Source organism: Artemia sp. Qi Xiang Cuo, chromosome 15 (genome assembly GCF_049724085.1).
Source record: "Artemia sp. Qi Xiang Cuo chromosome 15, ASM4972408v1, whole genome shotgun sequence".
Lineage (NCBI taxonomy): Eukaryota > Metazoa > Arthropoda > Branchiopoda > Anostraca > Artemiidae > Artemia > Artemia sp. Qi Xiang Cuo.
This window is the reverse complement of record NC_142808.1, coordinates 3,421,705-3,435,063: the sequence shown is the minus strand read 5'-3', so window position 1 is coordinate 3,435,063 and position 13,359 is coordinate 3,421,705. Positions and strand designations below refer to the sequence as shown.

The window sequence follows — 13,359 nt, the reverse complement described above, 5'->3', positions numbered from 1 at the left end:
TCCCGTGCATTTGATGGATTATGATATTCATTCCTCTGTTTTTAAGAAGAAACAAAGTCAGCTCCTTACACAGCCTCCGTTCTATAAAGAATTGCTCAAAAAGAAAATAATTTTATTATATATTCTTTTTTCTATGTTCACATCAAACTTATTAATGGAGGCATAAATTAGCTGCTACTCACAGGCAAGATTATTTACAGCCCATAGGGCTAAAAATTCGAGTCTCTTGGCATTTAAATCTTTGGTTAGCAATCTCTATCACTCCTCCATCAGGAAGTTCATAGCATGTTTCTATAGATTCCTCAGGATATTTTATTTCTTCTTCAAATGTTTAGCGAAACTTATGAAAGTCCCTCTTTCATAACTCAAACAAATTCTCTCTCAGCTGAAGTTTTAAACGAGTGGCCATTTTTGAAAAGGAGTCTGGCTATATAGTGCGTTAGATCAGACCCAACGACATCTAGTCAAATAATCCCATCTGGGATAAGAAGCTGTTCATAAAAAGGTGCAATGTTGGTCCCCCATCTCCGGAATCAAGCAGAAGACCTTTAAATCTTCCTCTTGAAAAGATCAATGACCTGGATCTTCTACGTGACATTTTTTTCAGTTAATTTTCTAAAATTAAAGCCACTGTGAGCATATGTGCTATTAAAGCACATATGCTATTAAAGCACATGTGCGATAAGAGATCAATGAGATGGATCTTCTACGTGGCATTTTTTCAGTTAAATTTTTTATATACTATTAATTTTTTATTATTAAACAATTATTTATTATTGCTATTATAATTTTTTTATTATTAATTTTTTATGTGCTATTATATGTCATATGTGCTATTAAAGCACATATGCTATTAAAGCACATGTGCGATAAGAGATCAATGAGCTGGATCTTCTACATGGCATTTTTTCAGTTGAATTGTTTATGTGCTATTATTTATGTGCTATTAATTTTTATTATTAAAAAATTATTTATTATTGCTATTATAATTTTTTATGTGCTATTATATGTCATATGTGCTATTAAAGCACATATGCTATTAAAGCACATGTGCCATAAGAGATCAATGAGTTGGATCTTCTATGTGGCATTTTTTCAGTTGAATTTTTTCTTTAAATTGAAGCACATTGTGAGCATACAGGTTCTCAAGAGCGCATATCAGCAATATCTTAGCGAAAGCTTAGAGTATTAAGTTGAAACTTATAAGGCTTTGGGAAATATTAAACAGACCAAAAGGCATTATGTGAATGCTACCACTACTACTGTTACTGCTATTACTACTAAGAAAGCTAACGGTATTAATGTAAAAATGTCAGAGAATGTTGAACTAAATCAAAACACACTATGTGAATGCAGGTTGTCGAAAGGACATACCAGCAAAGTCCCAGTAACTGCTTTGAGTATTCGGCTGAAAATTTCAGGATATGTTAGGGGGGGGGATTGAGCTAACCAAAAATCACTACGTGCATACTAGTACTACTACTACTACTACTCCTGCTACTGCGATAAATACTACTACTGAGGGTAAGGATACGAAGGTGAAGCTTTCCGAGAATGTTTAGGCGGAGTTTGAACTCAATCAAAACGCACTGTATGCATGCATGTTGCCAAAAGTGTGTCACTAATGTCTCAAAAACGGCTTGGAGCATTAAATTGAAACTTTCAGGAAATATCCAGGGGGAGTTTGAACTAAATGAAACACACAACCTGCATGCATGTTGACAAAAGGGTGTTTCAGCAATATCTCAAGAACGGCTTAGAGCATAAAGCTGAAACTTTCAGGACACGTTGAGGGGGGATTTCGAACTAATCAAAAGATGTATGTCCAGGCTACTAATACTGCTTCTACTGTTAGTATACTACTTCTACAAGGGATAAGGGTATTAAGGGAAAATTTTCTGGAAATGTTGAAGGAGATGTTGAACTACATCAAAACAAATTATGTGTATGCAGGTTGTCAAAAGAAAGTATCAGCAATATCTCAGCGACGGCTTAGAGCATTAAGTTGACCCTTTCAGGGAATGTTGAGGGAAATATGATTGTAGACTATAATTGCAGAAGATTATTCAAATAAAAAGAAAAACAAATAAATATATAAAAATAAATGAATATATACCTTTCATGGACCTTTATAACCCTATGCACAATAGGAATGTCACGTCCTTCAATTTTGAAAACAACGATTTCGCCAACCCTGACTTGCTCTTCTTGATTTGTTAAAAATAGTAAATCTCCCCGGTGAAACGCTGGCTCCATGCTTCCACTAATCATAAAACAGAAATATTAAACAAAGTTTTATCACATAAATTTTGAAAGCAAATGTCCCTCATATTATTAAAAAAAAAATCCTTTAGCCTAAGACTGTGCATACTCTAACGTAGGCAAATTCCACTAGCCATAACAGAAAAGACTAAAAAATTTGATTACTGGAAGTTTATAGGCTACGGCCGCTCATATTAAAAAAAAACATCAACCTTTCCCTTTGGCCTAAAACTTCGCAAGCAGACATTATGAAGATAACCACAATGGATCTTGGGATTGCCAGCACAAGAGTGAACAAAACAAACCCTAAAAACTCTAAAGTAGGCTAGGCTAAATTCCACTAATCGTAAGACAAACGGTTAAACACGATCTCATCAAAGGAATTTTGAACGCTAGGGCCACTCATACTTAAAAAATCAAAAGTTTCCTTTTAAGTAAAACCTTGTAATAGAGACTAAGAAGATAATCATAATGGACCCTAACAATCAGCACAAGTGTGATCAAAATAGAGCCACACCTAAATAGACCAAATCCCACTAATCACAAAAGAGAAACGGTTAAACAAGATTTGATCAAAGGAATTTTGAGGCCTAGGGCCACTCATATTTCAAAAAACAAAATTTTCCTTTTATGTAAAACCTTGTAATAGAGATTATGAAGATAATCATGATGGATCCTGGAACATTCTGCACAAGTGTGATCAAAATAAAGCCCAGAAAAAAACTAAATCCCACGATAAAAAACTTATCATAAAAGAGAAATGGTTAAACAATATTTTACCTAGTTTTCAACGTGAGAACATCTCAAATAATCAAATTATATTTTCACAATCTTGGTGATCTGACCTAGTTTGCTGGATTGAATGAATTGTGTTGTTACGGAGTAAATTGTTGAAACTGGCTGTTTAACTTATTTGAATTATGATGTTGGCAAAATGTATTATTTTTTTTTTCTTTAGACTAGGGCACTTCGTATCGAAGGAGTTGTCGTAAAACTTGGAAAAGAGTTCAATCGATTGGAAATTAGAATGGCTAGTGCCCTTTTTAATAGTCGAAAGTGATTGGAAGATAACTAATACCCCTTGAACGCCCACCATTTCCCCAAACACATCCAATCAAAATTTTGAGATAGCTATTTTGTTGAGCGTAGTTGTTTTCCTCGGTAGCATTATAGTTGTTTTCCTTCGCTATTATACCTTGGTAGTATTATTAGTCAACACGATGGGTGCACTGAAAATGTTAAAAGTAGAAGGGTCGAGGCCCAAGGTGTTTTTTCACAGTTAAAACAGGTTTGGAAGAAGAGGAAGATAAGTCTGCAAACCAAGATAACGATATTGGAAGCTATAGTACTAACAGTGGTCAAGTATTGTTCTGAAGCGTGGGCACTCCGAAAAACGGATTAAGATTTGCTAGATGTTTTTCATAGAAATTGCTTAAGGATTGTTCTGGGTACCCGGCAGACTGACCGTATTTCAAACAAAAGGCTATACGAAAAATGTGGTTCAATACCGCTTTCTAGGGCTATAATGAAAGAAAGGTTGAGGTGGCTAGGGCACGTTGTGCAGATGAACGATGACAGATTGCCGAAGATTGTTCTTTTCGGCCAACCGTCTAGGGCTAAACAGAAAGCATGTCATCCCCGTCTGGGGTGGGAGGAAGTCATGAAGAAAGATTTAAAGGAAATGGAAACTTCGTGAGCGGGTGTGAAAAGGAAGGCTTTGAATAGATTGGGATGGAGGAGGAGCATGCGTAGCTGTGTTGGCCTCAGGCGGCTTGGTGCTGCGGTGAGTTGTTGTTAGTAGTAATAGTAGTTGTTTTCCAGATGGAAATCATGTCTTTGAAGAGGACAGTCCCCCACAGCCCTCAGGGCAAGGGTTGTAAGTTATGCCCTGGGGGCATTAAAGTTTTTATAGAAAGCTTTGTCGTAAAAACTTAAAAAAGGGCTCATTCGATTGGAAATTCAAAAGGCTAGTGCCCTTTTTAAAAGTCGAAAGTGATTGGAGGGCAACTAACCCTCCTCTCACGCCCACCTTTTCCCCGAACAGATCCAATCAAAATTTTTAGAAAGCAATTTTGTTCAACGTAGTTAAAAGTTTTAGAAATTAAGTCTTTGAGGATAATAACCCCCTTAAAGCCCTCGGGGCAAGGGTTGTAAGTTATGCCCTTGGGGTATATAAGGTTTTTATAGAAAACGATATTGAAGAAACTTCAAAAACAGCTAATTCGATTGGAAAGTAGACGGGCTTGTGCCCTTCTTAGTTGTCAAAAATGATTGGAGGATAACTAACACTCCTCTCACATCCACCATTTCACCAAACACATACAATCAAAATTTTGAGATAGCCATATTGTTCGACGTAGTTAAAAAGTCCAGAAATTATGTTTTTCAGGATGAAAATCCCCCCACAGTCCTCAGGGCAAGGGTTGTATGTTATGCCCTGGGGGCATATAAGGTTTTTTTTTTAAAGAAAGCGTTGTCGTAGACACTTCAAAAGGAATCATTCGATTGGAAATGGAAACTGCTAGTGTCCTTTTTAATAGTCGAAAGTGATTGGAGGGCAAGTAACCCCCCTCTCACGCCCACTATTTCCCCAAACACATCCAATCAAATTTTGTGATAGTCATTTTGTTCAATGTAGTTGAAACGTCCAAAAAATAATGTCTTTTAGGATGACAACCCCTCACAGCCCTCAAGGCAAGGGTTGTAAGTTATATCCTGGGGCATATAAGGTTTTTATAGAAAGCATTGTCGTAGAAACTTCAAAAAGGGCTCAATCGATTGGAAATTGAAAGGGCTAATGTCTATTTTAATAGTCGAAAGTCATTGGAGGGCAACTAACCCCCCCCTCTCACGTCGACGATTTCACAGAACACGTGTAAACGACATTTCGAGATAGCCATTTTGTCGAGCGCAATTAAAAGGTCCGGAAACTATGTGCTTGAAGATAACACCCCACAACCCTCAGGGCAAGGTTGTAAGTTACATCCTGGGCATGTTAGCTTCTTATAGAAAGAGTTATTGTAGAAACTTCAAAAGGGCTCATTCGATTGGAAATTGAAAGGGTTAATGCCTTTTTTAATAGTTGAAAGTCATAGGAGAGCAACTAACGTCCCTTTCAAGCCTACCATTTCCCCAAACACATCCAATCACAATTTTGAGATAGCTATTTTGTTTAACGTAGTTGAAAGTTCTGGAAATTAGGTCAAGGGTTGTAATTTATGCCCTGGGGCATAGAATGTGTTTACATAAAGCGTTGTCGTAGATAAATCAAAAATGACTCATTCGCTATAAAATGGAAAGGCCTAGTGCCCTTTTAATAGTCAAAAATGATTGGAAGGCTTGACATATTTATAGTAAAGATCGATGTGGGTACAAAGTATTATTATTTTTTCTAGACCAGGGCTAAAAAAAAAGGGCTAATGCCCTTTTCAATAGTCGAAAGTGATTGGAGGGCAACTAATACCCCCTCCCACCCCCCCCCTCCCATTTGCCCATTATGTTTAAAAACTAAATGTTGCCTTAAAATTAAATCAAAATGCACTGTGTTAATGCCAGTTTCCAATAAGGCATCTCAGTAGTAGGCCTATCCCAAGATCAACTGAGGGTATTATGTTAAGTGTATTGAAGCTATCAAAGAAAGTAAACAGATTTTTTGGTATCAAATTTTCTATTTCAGGTCAACTAGAGCAGGTATGAAACTAAATTAAACACTACTATTTGCGTCCAGGTTTTTAAAAGAGTGTATGTTGTTAAAAATTGCTTAGAATTTTTCTCCAGCAAACAAAGAGCAGGCCAAACTATAAAGTCTTAAAAAAACAAAAAGTTTTAAAAGTATTATTTTCTTTTTCCCTGAAAAGACTATGCCAATATAAAACGAACAGAAATTAATTAAAAAAATGTTTCCGCAAAATAAGTTTTTCAATGAAAAGTAAAGAACTTCATTAAACAAAAAATGAGCAAAAATTAAATCAAATAATCTAACAAGCGTGAAACTACCACAAATCTGCATGGATAAATAAATGAAACCCAAAACAAATAGGAATTACAATAAACAACCGAGTCAAATTCAAAACGAGCAGAAAATAACATAAGTAGGGCTCGAAACCCCCTATGCCTTCCCAAGGCAAGAACATAATTGGCACTTTACTGAAAAAAATTCAAATGAATGTGCATTGTCCGTTTAATATACATATACTGATATTTAGTAATCAAAATGTTAATATTATTTGATTTATTAAAGTTATAAAAATAAAAACATTTATATTTTTTCAGTAAAGTGCAAATTATGTTCGCATAGTGAATTTGATATAATTGATATTTGTGAAACATTCTTGAGTAAGGATTGGTCTCTCTCGGCTTATTTTTTTCCAGGTTACCAGCTAGAAGTAATGTATCAGGCTACAATAAATCGTGGTGGCCTATGGGTTTTTGGTAAAGATGAATTTGAGTTTTAAGATGAGGAATGATTTAGTAATTTGCAATGAAGGTAAGATGGAAATTTTTTTATTGGAATTAGTAATGAGTAATAAGAAGTTGTTAGTTGCTGTGTTATATAGGCCACCTAGTAGACTCTAATCAACAGATTTTTATATTTGCTTTCAGTCTAAGGGCATTCCACCCCTTGTCCCTGGATATAGCCTTAAGCTAAACACTAAATTTGCTGATCTTATTAGTTCACATAATTTTGTTTGCACTCATTCCTTGCCAACAGTTAGTTCTCAATGACAGTTGAAAAAAAAAATTCAGAAGAGGCATGAGGTGGGGGGGATGAGAATGCCATAAAATGAAACTAAACATGAAAGTTCTTTAAAAGATTACCCTTCAGGTGTAAGAAGATTATCCTTTATCAGTTTGAGCCGACAAGTCCACCGTTTTAAAATCAGTGTTAAACCCCACAAAGGCCCAAACTTAAAAATCCAGCAACTTAAAATATTGCAGTTACCTTTACCATAGCAGTAATTTTATTCAAATGGTTATTCACTATATTGCTATATACACCTTTAAATGATATCCTATAAATAACGAGACATTCTTTTACCTTATCCCTCCCCCCTTATTTTAAGCGACATTATGGAAGGATGCTGATGCAATTCCCGATTTGAATTTATGTTAGTTTTGTAAAATTCTCGAATAAAAAGATTTTACATCTAAACAAAGAAATAATTTCATTTTGAAATTTTAAAGTAAATGTGATGAATATATTTAAATAAATATTACATTTGCACCAAAAAGGACGGACTAGAGTTGTTGTGATGTTATGGTTGTTCACTCTTCCAAAAGCTCTGTTCCCGTCCCTATCATAGAAGGGAAATCCGACCCACACAGTCTCATTACAGTGTGAACTGTCTCTATACTATTAAAGAGCTTAGGACTTATATATTTTTTTCCCAATATAGATTCTACTGTTCGTTTGACTGGAGATAGATAGCCAAAATCACTTCATCCACAAAATGAAGCCTTATGCAACTTAAAAATCCTCAAATTTTATAGTTTGTTAAAATAAAAATTGAAAATTGTAAATAGAAAACAGCCAAGAGGTCTGTCACAGTTCAAGGCAAAACTGAAAGCTGCACTTAAGCTGCACAGCCTCAGGTCTGTGAACTTAAAATAGTAAAAACAGTTTCCGTTTCTAAAGAAATATCTGATCTAAAAAAAATGATAAACAATACTACCGCTGATAAAAAAAAATGATTGAACATTCAAATTCTGCCTAAAATTAAATCGTGATCGAAAGTTATAGTTTTTTTTTTACCTAGTTTTAGTCTTTTTAGGCACTTCGTATAGAAGAAGTTGTCGGAACTTCCAAAGAAGCTCATTCGATTGGAAATTGAAAGTTCTAGTGCTCTTTTTAAGAGTCAAAACTGATTGGAGGAAAACTACCCCCCCCCCCCCTACCTTCTTTTAGTTCTAGTTCTTAAGTAGAAAAGCATAAAAAACTTGACTAATGTTCCTACAATTAATACCCAATAAACACTGTCAAAACAAACACAAAAACTGGCGTCATTTTTTTGAAAACCACGCCCGACTTTATAATTGTTAGACGAAGAAATGTATAAAATTGTCCATGGGTAAGAAAACCTACAAGGCCATTGAATCTATATTATTCAAGCTCTATACGATACTATTGAAGAGCTAAGGCTTTATGTTTATTGCTTGATTTTTAAGGAACTGGGATACACGCAGGAAGAGTAGGAAAAATTTGCTAACCTATTACTAAAGGTCTAAAATTTGATAGGCAAAGGTTGACCTTGGACATGACAATCCAGACTCCTAAATTGGAACTGGTGAAATAGTCAGCAAACATGCAAAGTTCATATAGTAATAGCCATTTTTGGCTAAATATCAATAATAGACTTTCACCTCAAATAATATTATGACAGGTCGCAATCAAACATCCTTAAAACAACAGTTTTTCAATACATTCCTTTTTATATCTGAATATGTGAAATGAAGCTTCAATTCAATTATCCAGACATGATATTCAACAGGGACCAGAAGAATCAGAAACAAGACTGTTGCTTGTGTGAGTATGCGTTTTTTTTCTTTTTTATAAGTGATTTCTTTTTCCTATCCGTATAAATCAACCATAACATGTCCCAGTATTATAAATTTATTGGAACAACGTATGAAGCTAATGCATTCTATTGATTTGATCCTGTGACATGAAGTCATATATTATTGTGCAGCCTGTTAAAATTCTTGTGTTGACCTATGCATCGATGATGTGATGCAGACCTGTGACATTTTAAGTGCATCTTATCATCTGCAGCTAGGTATATGGGTCAGACTTTTTATAAGCTGCTGAACTGTTACTGTGATCTCTATGTGTGCAACTGGACCATCAAAAATATCTTGGAGCTGTATCATAATGGTATTAATGGTTGGATCAATTTTGTGTCTGACACTGTAATCTGCTAAAAAAAAAAAAAAAAAAAAAAAAAAAAAAAAAAAAAAAAAAATGATTACTGACGTTGCACAAAAGTGACGCATATATATTTACATAAATTGGCTTTTCAAATCTTTGTTTATTTTAAGCAGCACCAATGATGACAATGAAAATTGCCAAAACAGTAGAAGTACAGGCAAATGGCATAAAAAAATAATAGAAAATTGTTGAAAACAAATCGATATTTGGGAAGATACTGAGCTCTCCCCCCCCCCTCATCCTACCTATGTTTGTACCTGAGATTGCTCACTTTTTCAAATTACGATTTTAGTTCTGATTAAGCTTTAAGCATGTAAGGTTCAATTTTTTCCTTCAATTCATTCTTGCCAATTGCCTGAGGTTTGTGAAAACCTTCCTATCTAAAAATCTATTAGCACCAAAGCTAAAATGTTGATCCGTTAGTTGACTCTACAGTCAAAATCACAGTCATCACCCATACTATCACGCCATTACAAGTTTCTAGTGCAGAGTTATCGCTAAGCTTAAATCAAGAAAGCAAAATTACCTCAGTATCTCACTTTAATATGAAATGTAAATATAACTTTAACTAACCAAAAGTAGGAGCATCATCAAAAATTCAGGGAGGAGGGGATATTTGCTCAGGGAAAGGGATATAAATGAGAGTGTTGAACCACTGTGTGCAAGCATGAATGTAGTTACTCAAGTAATTGTAGCTTCAGAAGCTTTGCTTTGTAAACATAAGTTTGGCTTCAAGACTACTTCTCCTGAAGGGTTGGTCTAAAGAAAAGGACTCCCAAAGATTTCAGCTGCATTATAAGCTAAATCTTAATTTAGCCTTTCAATGCTAAAGAATTGGCAAGGAGCAAAGATGGGGGTTTGAGAACATCCCCTCAATCCCTCATTTTGAATGCGTTTGCAAAGCTATTTTCACAGATATTCATCTTAGCCACCACTTTTTAACAAGAAGGTAATTATTTTGAAACCAAAATTGAAATTTCTAAAAAAAAAGTAAGTACATTATTTCCTTTTGTTAAAGATCAGTTTTGTTTTTTAGAAGTTTTGTCAAATATACATGTTCTTTTAAGCATAAATTCTCATATATTTATACAAGTTTTATACAAACATGTACATCCATAAAAGTTAAAATTTGCATATGAAATTTAATATATCCATAGAAATTTTATGGATTACTTGCAGTTGTTTCCAGCCATTAACAAGCTTCAAATAGCATATGAAAACAGGTGTTAGTGATTACGGACCAACATAGCCATTCCTAGGAGGAGGGGGGCAACCGGGTCAGCTGTCCCAGGCACCATAGCTGGGGGATTGCCCAGTTTGATCAAATCTTCCACTTTGATTTGGCTTTTTTTTGCTTATATTTGGCACTGCAATTAAGGGAGGGGGCACTGTAATCGATTTTTCCCCGTCACCACCAACCCTAGGAACAACTCTGGGGACCACCAACAAGACCAGTCAGCATTTTTACACCAACCTCATAGAATAGCTATGCACAGTTTCTACTGTCTAAATCACTTACCTTAAAACTACAACAATTGGGCTTTCACTGCCTGTCACTACCATCAATCCTTTCCAGATCATTAAAGCAGACGAAACTATCATCCCGAAACTTAATATTTGATAGTATACCTGTAAATGGATGCAAAATTTAAATCACCTCTTTTATATTGTGTTCTTGTTTTCTTTCTTTCACAAAAAATTTAGTTTTCCAGGATTCCTACTGATGTTGAAGGATCTATGACTGTATTTTCAAAGCTCTTACCTTTAGGGAGAAGAGTAAAAAAGGAGCATTTAAAAGCTATTTAGAATTTCAGACGTAATTCCTAACAAGACAAAATATGCCAATTGTCGTTTTTCTTTATAAAAACAAGAAAGATAACACAGCTTTTAAATGAGTAATATTATCAACATCTCTCATTTTTTGTAATGTTTAATGATCTAGGTCAGTGATTCTCAAGCTGTGGTACGCTTACCCCTTGGAGGTACACAAAATTTTTTAGGGGGCACGCGGAAGCCCAACAAAAAATAAAACAACCCTTTAACTCTAGACTGGCAATTTATTTATATTTTAGCCATAGTTGACTTAGTATTGGTAACTGATTAGGGGTACCTAAAATGTTTTGTGGGTAAAAAGGGGTACAGTATCTAAATAAATTTGAGAACCACCAATCTAGGTCATAGTTGCATACTGTTCCAGCAGGGAAAATTTTTTAGCCTATTAAAAAAACAATTTTTGTCAATCGAAGTAAGGAGCGACATTAATATTTAAAACGAACAGAAATTAGTCTATATATGAGGGGAGCTGCCCGCTCCTTGACACCTCGCTCTTTACGATAAAGTTTGACTCTTTGTAACAACTCTACTTTTTAAAGTCATAAAAAACTTAGCGTAAAGAGCGAGGTGTTGAGGAGGGGGCGGCCCCTTTCATAAACGAAATAATTTCTGTTCGTTTTAATTATTAATGTTTCTCCTTACTTTCAGTTGAAAAAACTTTTTTTTTTTTTTTTTTGGTGAAACTGTGTTGTTTTATTTGATTTGTTTTTGTTTCCAGTAAAACAAATATCCTGCCATATAGACATCTATTCTACCATATCTTTAAATAGGCCTACCTTTATAAATTTACCCTCATAGATCATGAGCGTGAGCAGTGGTGTCCAGATTCACAACATTTATTGAATATTTCACTGTATGATGTCTATATCCTTGAGTATAGGATAATATATTTATTTCAAACAAATTACTATCACAAGCCTAGAAGGGCCAAATTCGCATTTCAAAGTCATAAAAAAATATCATAAAAATAGTTCAATTTTATTCAATAAAATTGATTATATATTATAAAATATTTATATTTTATATTATAAAATTGAATATATAATTATACTCAATACTTCCTCTAACAATTTAACATTACAGTAGTGCCAGAACAAATGTAATTTTGAGTGTTCCAATATAGTAACAACAAAAAAGCAACAAGATTCTCTTTCTATAACCCCCAAAATCCACCATTGTTCAGTAAGTCTTGCTCAATTGTAGCCTACTTCAATTTATCAATTTTAGTCTTATCAATTTCAATAACTGGTCCTGAACCACCTAATTGCTCACTATTTTTTTATCAACAACATCAAAGCTGTTTTGTCCTATTAAAGGCTGCATTTTGCCATGCATCAAACTTGTTTTAACCTGTGAACCCATAAACTCAATGAACTGTGACAAAATCAAGAACATTAGGGGGGGGGGAGCATATAGTGGAGCTGCAGTCAGGATGTCTTAGCTACAATCATTCTGCATATTATGAAGTAAGAATTTTTGTTTTTGACCCTATTCTATAGCTAAAAATAGGAGAAAAGGGTATTATTTTTGAGCATTTTGAAGGTATCATAGACAGCGCAATCGCGCTGCCTAAGTAAAGAACAATGTTGGTACATGTATATTTTTTTCCTGTATACCAGGTCACTTTGTATCAAAGGAGCTGTCGTAGAAACTTCGAAAAGGACTCATTCGATTCGAAATTGGAGTGGCTTGTGCCCTTTTTAATAGTCGAAAGTGATTGGAAGGCAACTAACGCCCCTTCCAGGCCCACCATTTCCCCAAACACATCCAATCAAAATTTTGAGATAGCCATTTTAAAACAGTGTAGTTGAATTCCAGATAGAAATTATGTTTTTGAGGAGGACATTCTCCCACAGCCCTCAGGGCAAGGGTTGTAAGTTATGCCCTGGAGGCATATAAGGTTTTTTATAGAAAGTGTTGTCACAGAAACCTCAAAAAAGACTCATTCGATTGGAAATTCAAAGGGCTAGTGTCGTTTTTAATAGTCAAAAGTGATTGGAGGGCAACTAACCACCCGCGAATGTCCATCTTTTCCCCAAGCACATCCAGTCAAAATTTTAAGATAGCCATTTTGTTCAATGTAGGTGAAAGTTCTGAAAATTAGGTCTTTCAGGATGACAACCCCCCCCCCCCAAGCCCTCAGGGCAAGGGTTGTAAGTTATGCCCTGGGGGCATATAAGGTTTTTATGTAAAGCATTTTTGCAGAAACTTCAAAAAGGGCTTATTCGATTGGAAATTCAAAGGGCTAGTGACATTTTTAATTGTTGAAAGTGATTGGAAGGCAACTAACACCCCTTCCACGCCCACCATTTTCCCAAACACATTCAATCAAAATTTTG

The 13,359-nt window shown here is 34.9% G+C and overlaps 1 protein-coding gene across 1 annotated transcript in view; it reads right to left on the bottom strand.

Moving 5' to 3' along the window:
• The window catches only part of twr (signal peptidase complex catalytic subunit SEC11 homolog C twr), a 41,079-nt gene that overhangs the window by 14,659 nt on the left and 13,061 nt on the right, over positions 1–13,359 (bottom strand). The window contains exons 2-3 of the mRNA XM_089101715.1: positions 10,707–10,816; positions 2,117–2,263 (exon numbers count right to left, since the gene is read on the bottom strand). Coding sequence (XP_088957841.1) covers positions 2,117–2,263; positions 10,707–10,816 — 257 coding nt within the window. The remainder of the gene's footprint in view (positions 1–2,116; positions 2,264–10,706; positions 10,817–13,359) is intronic.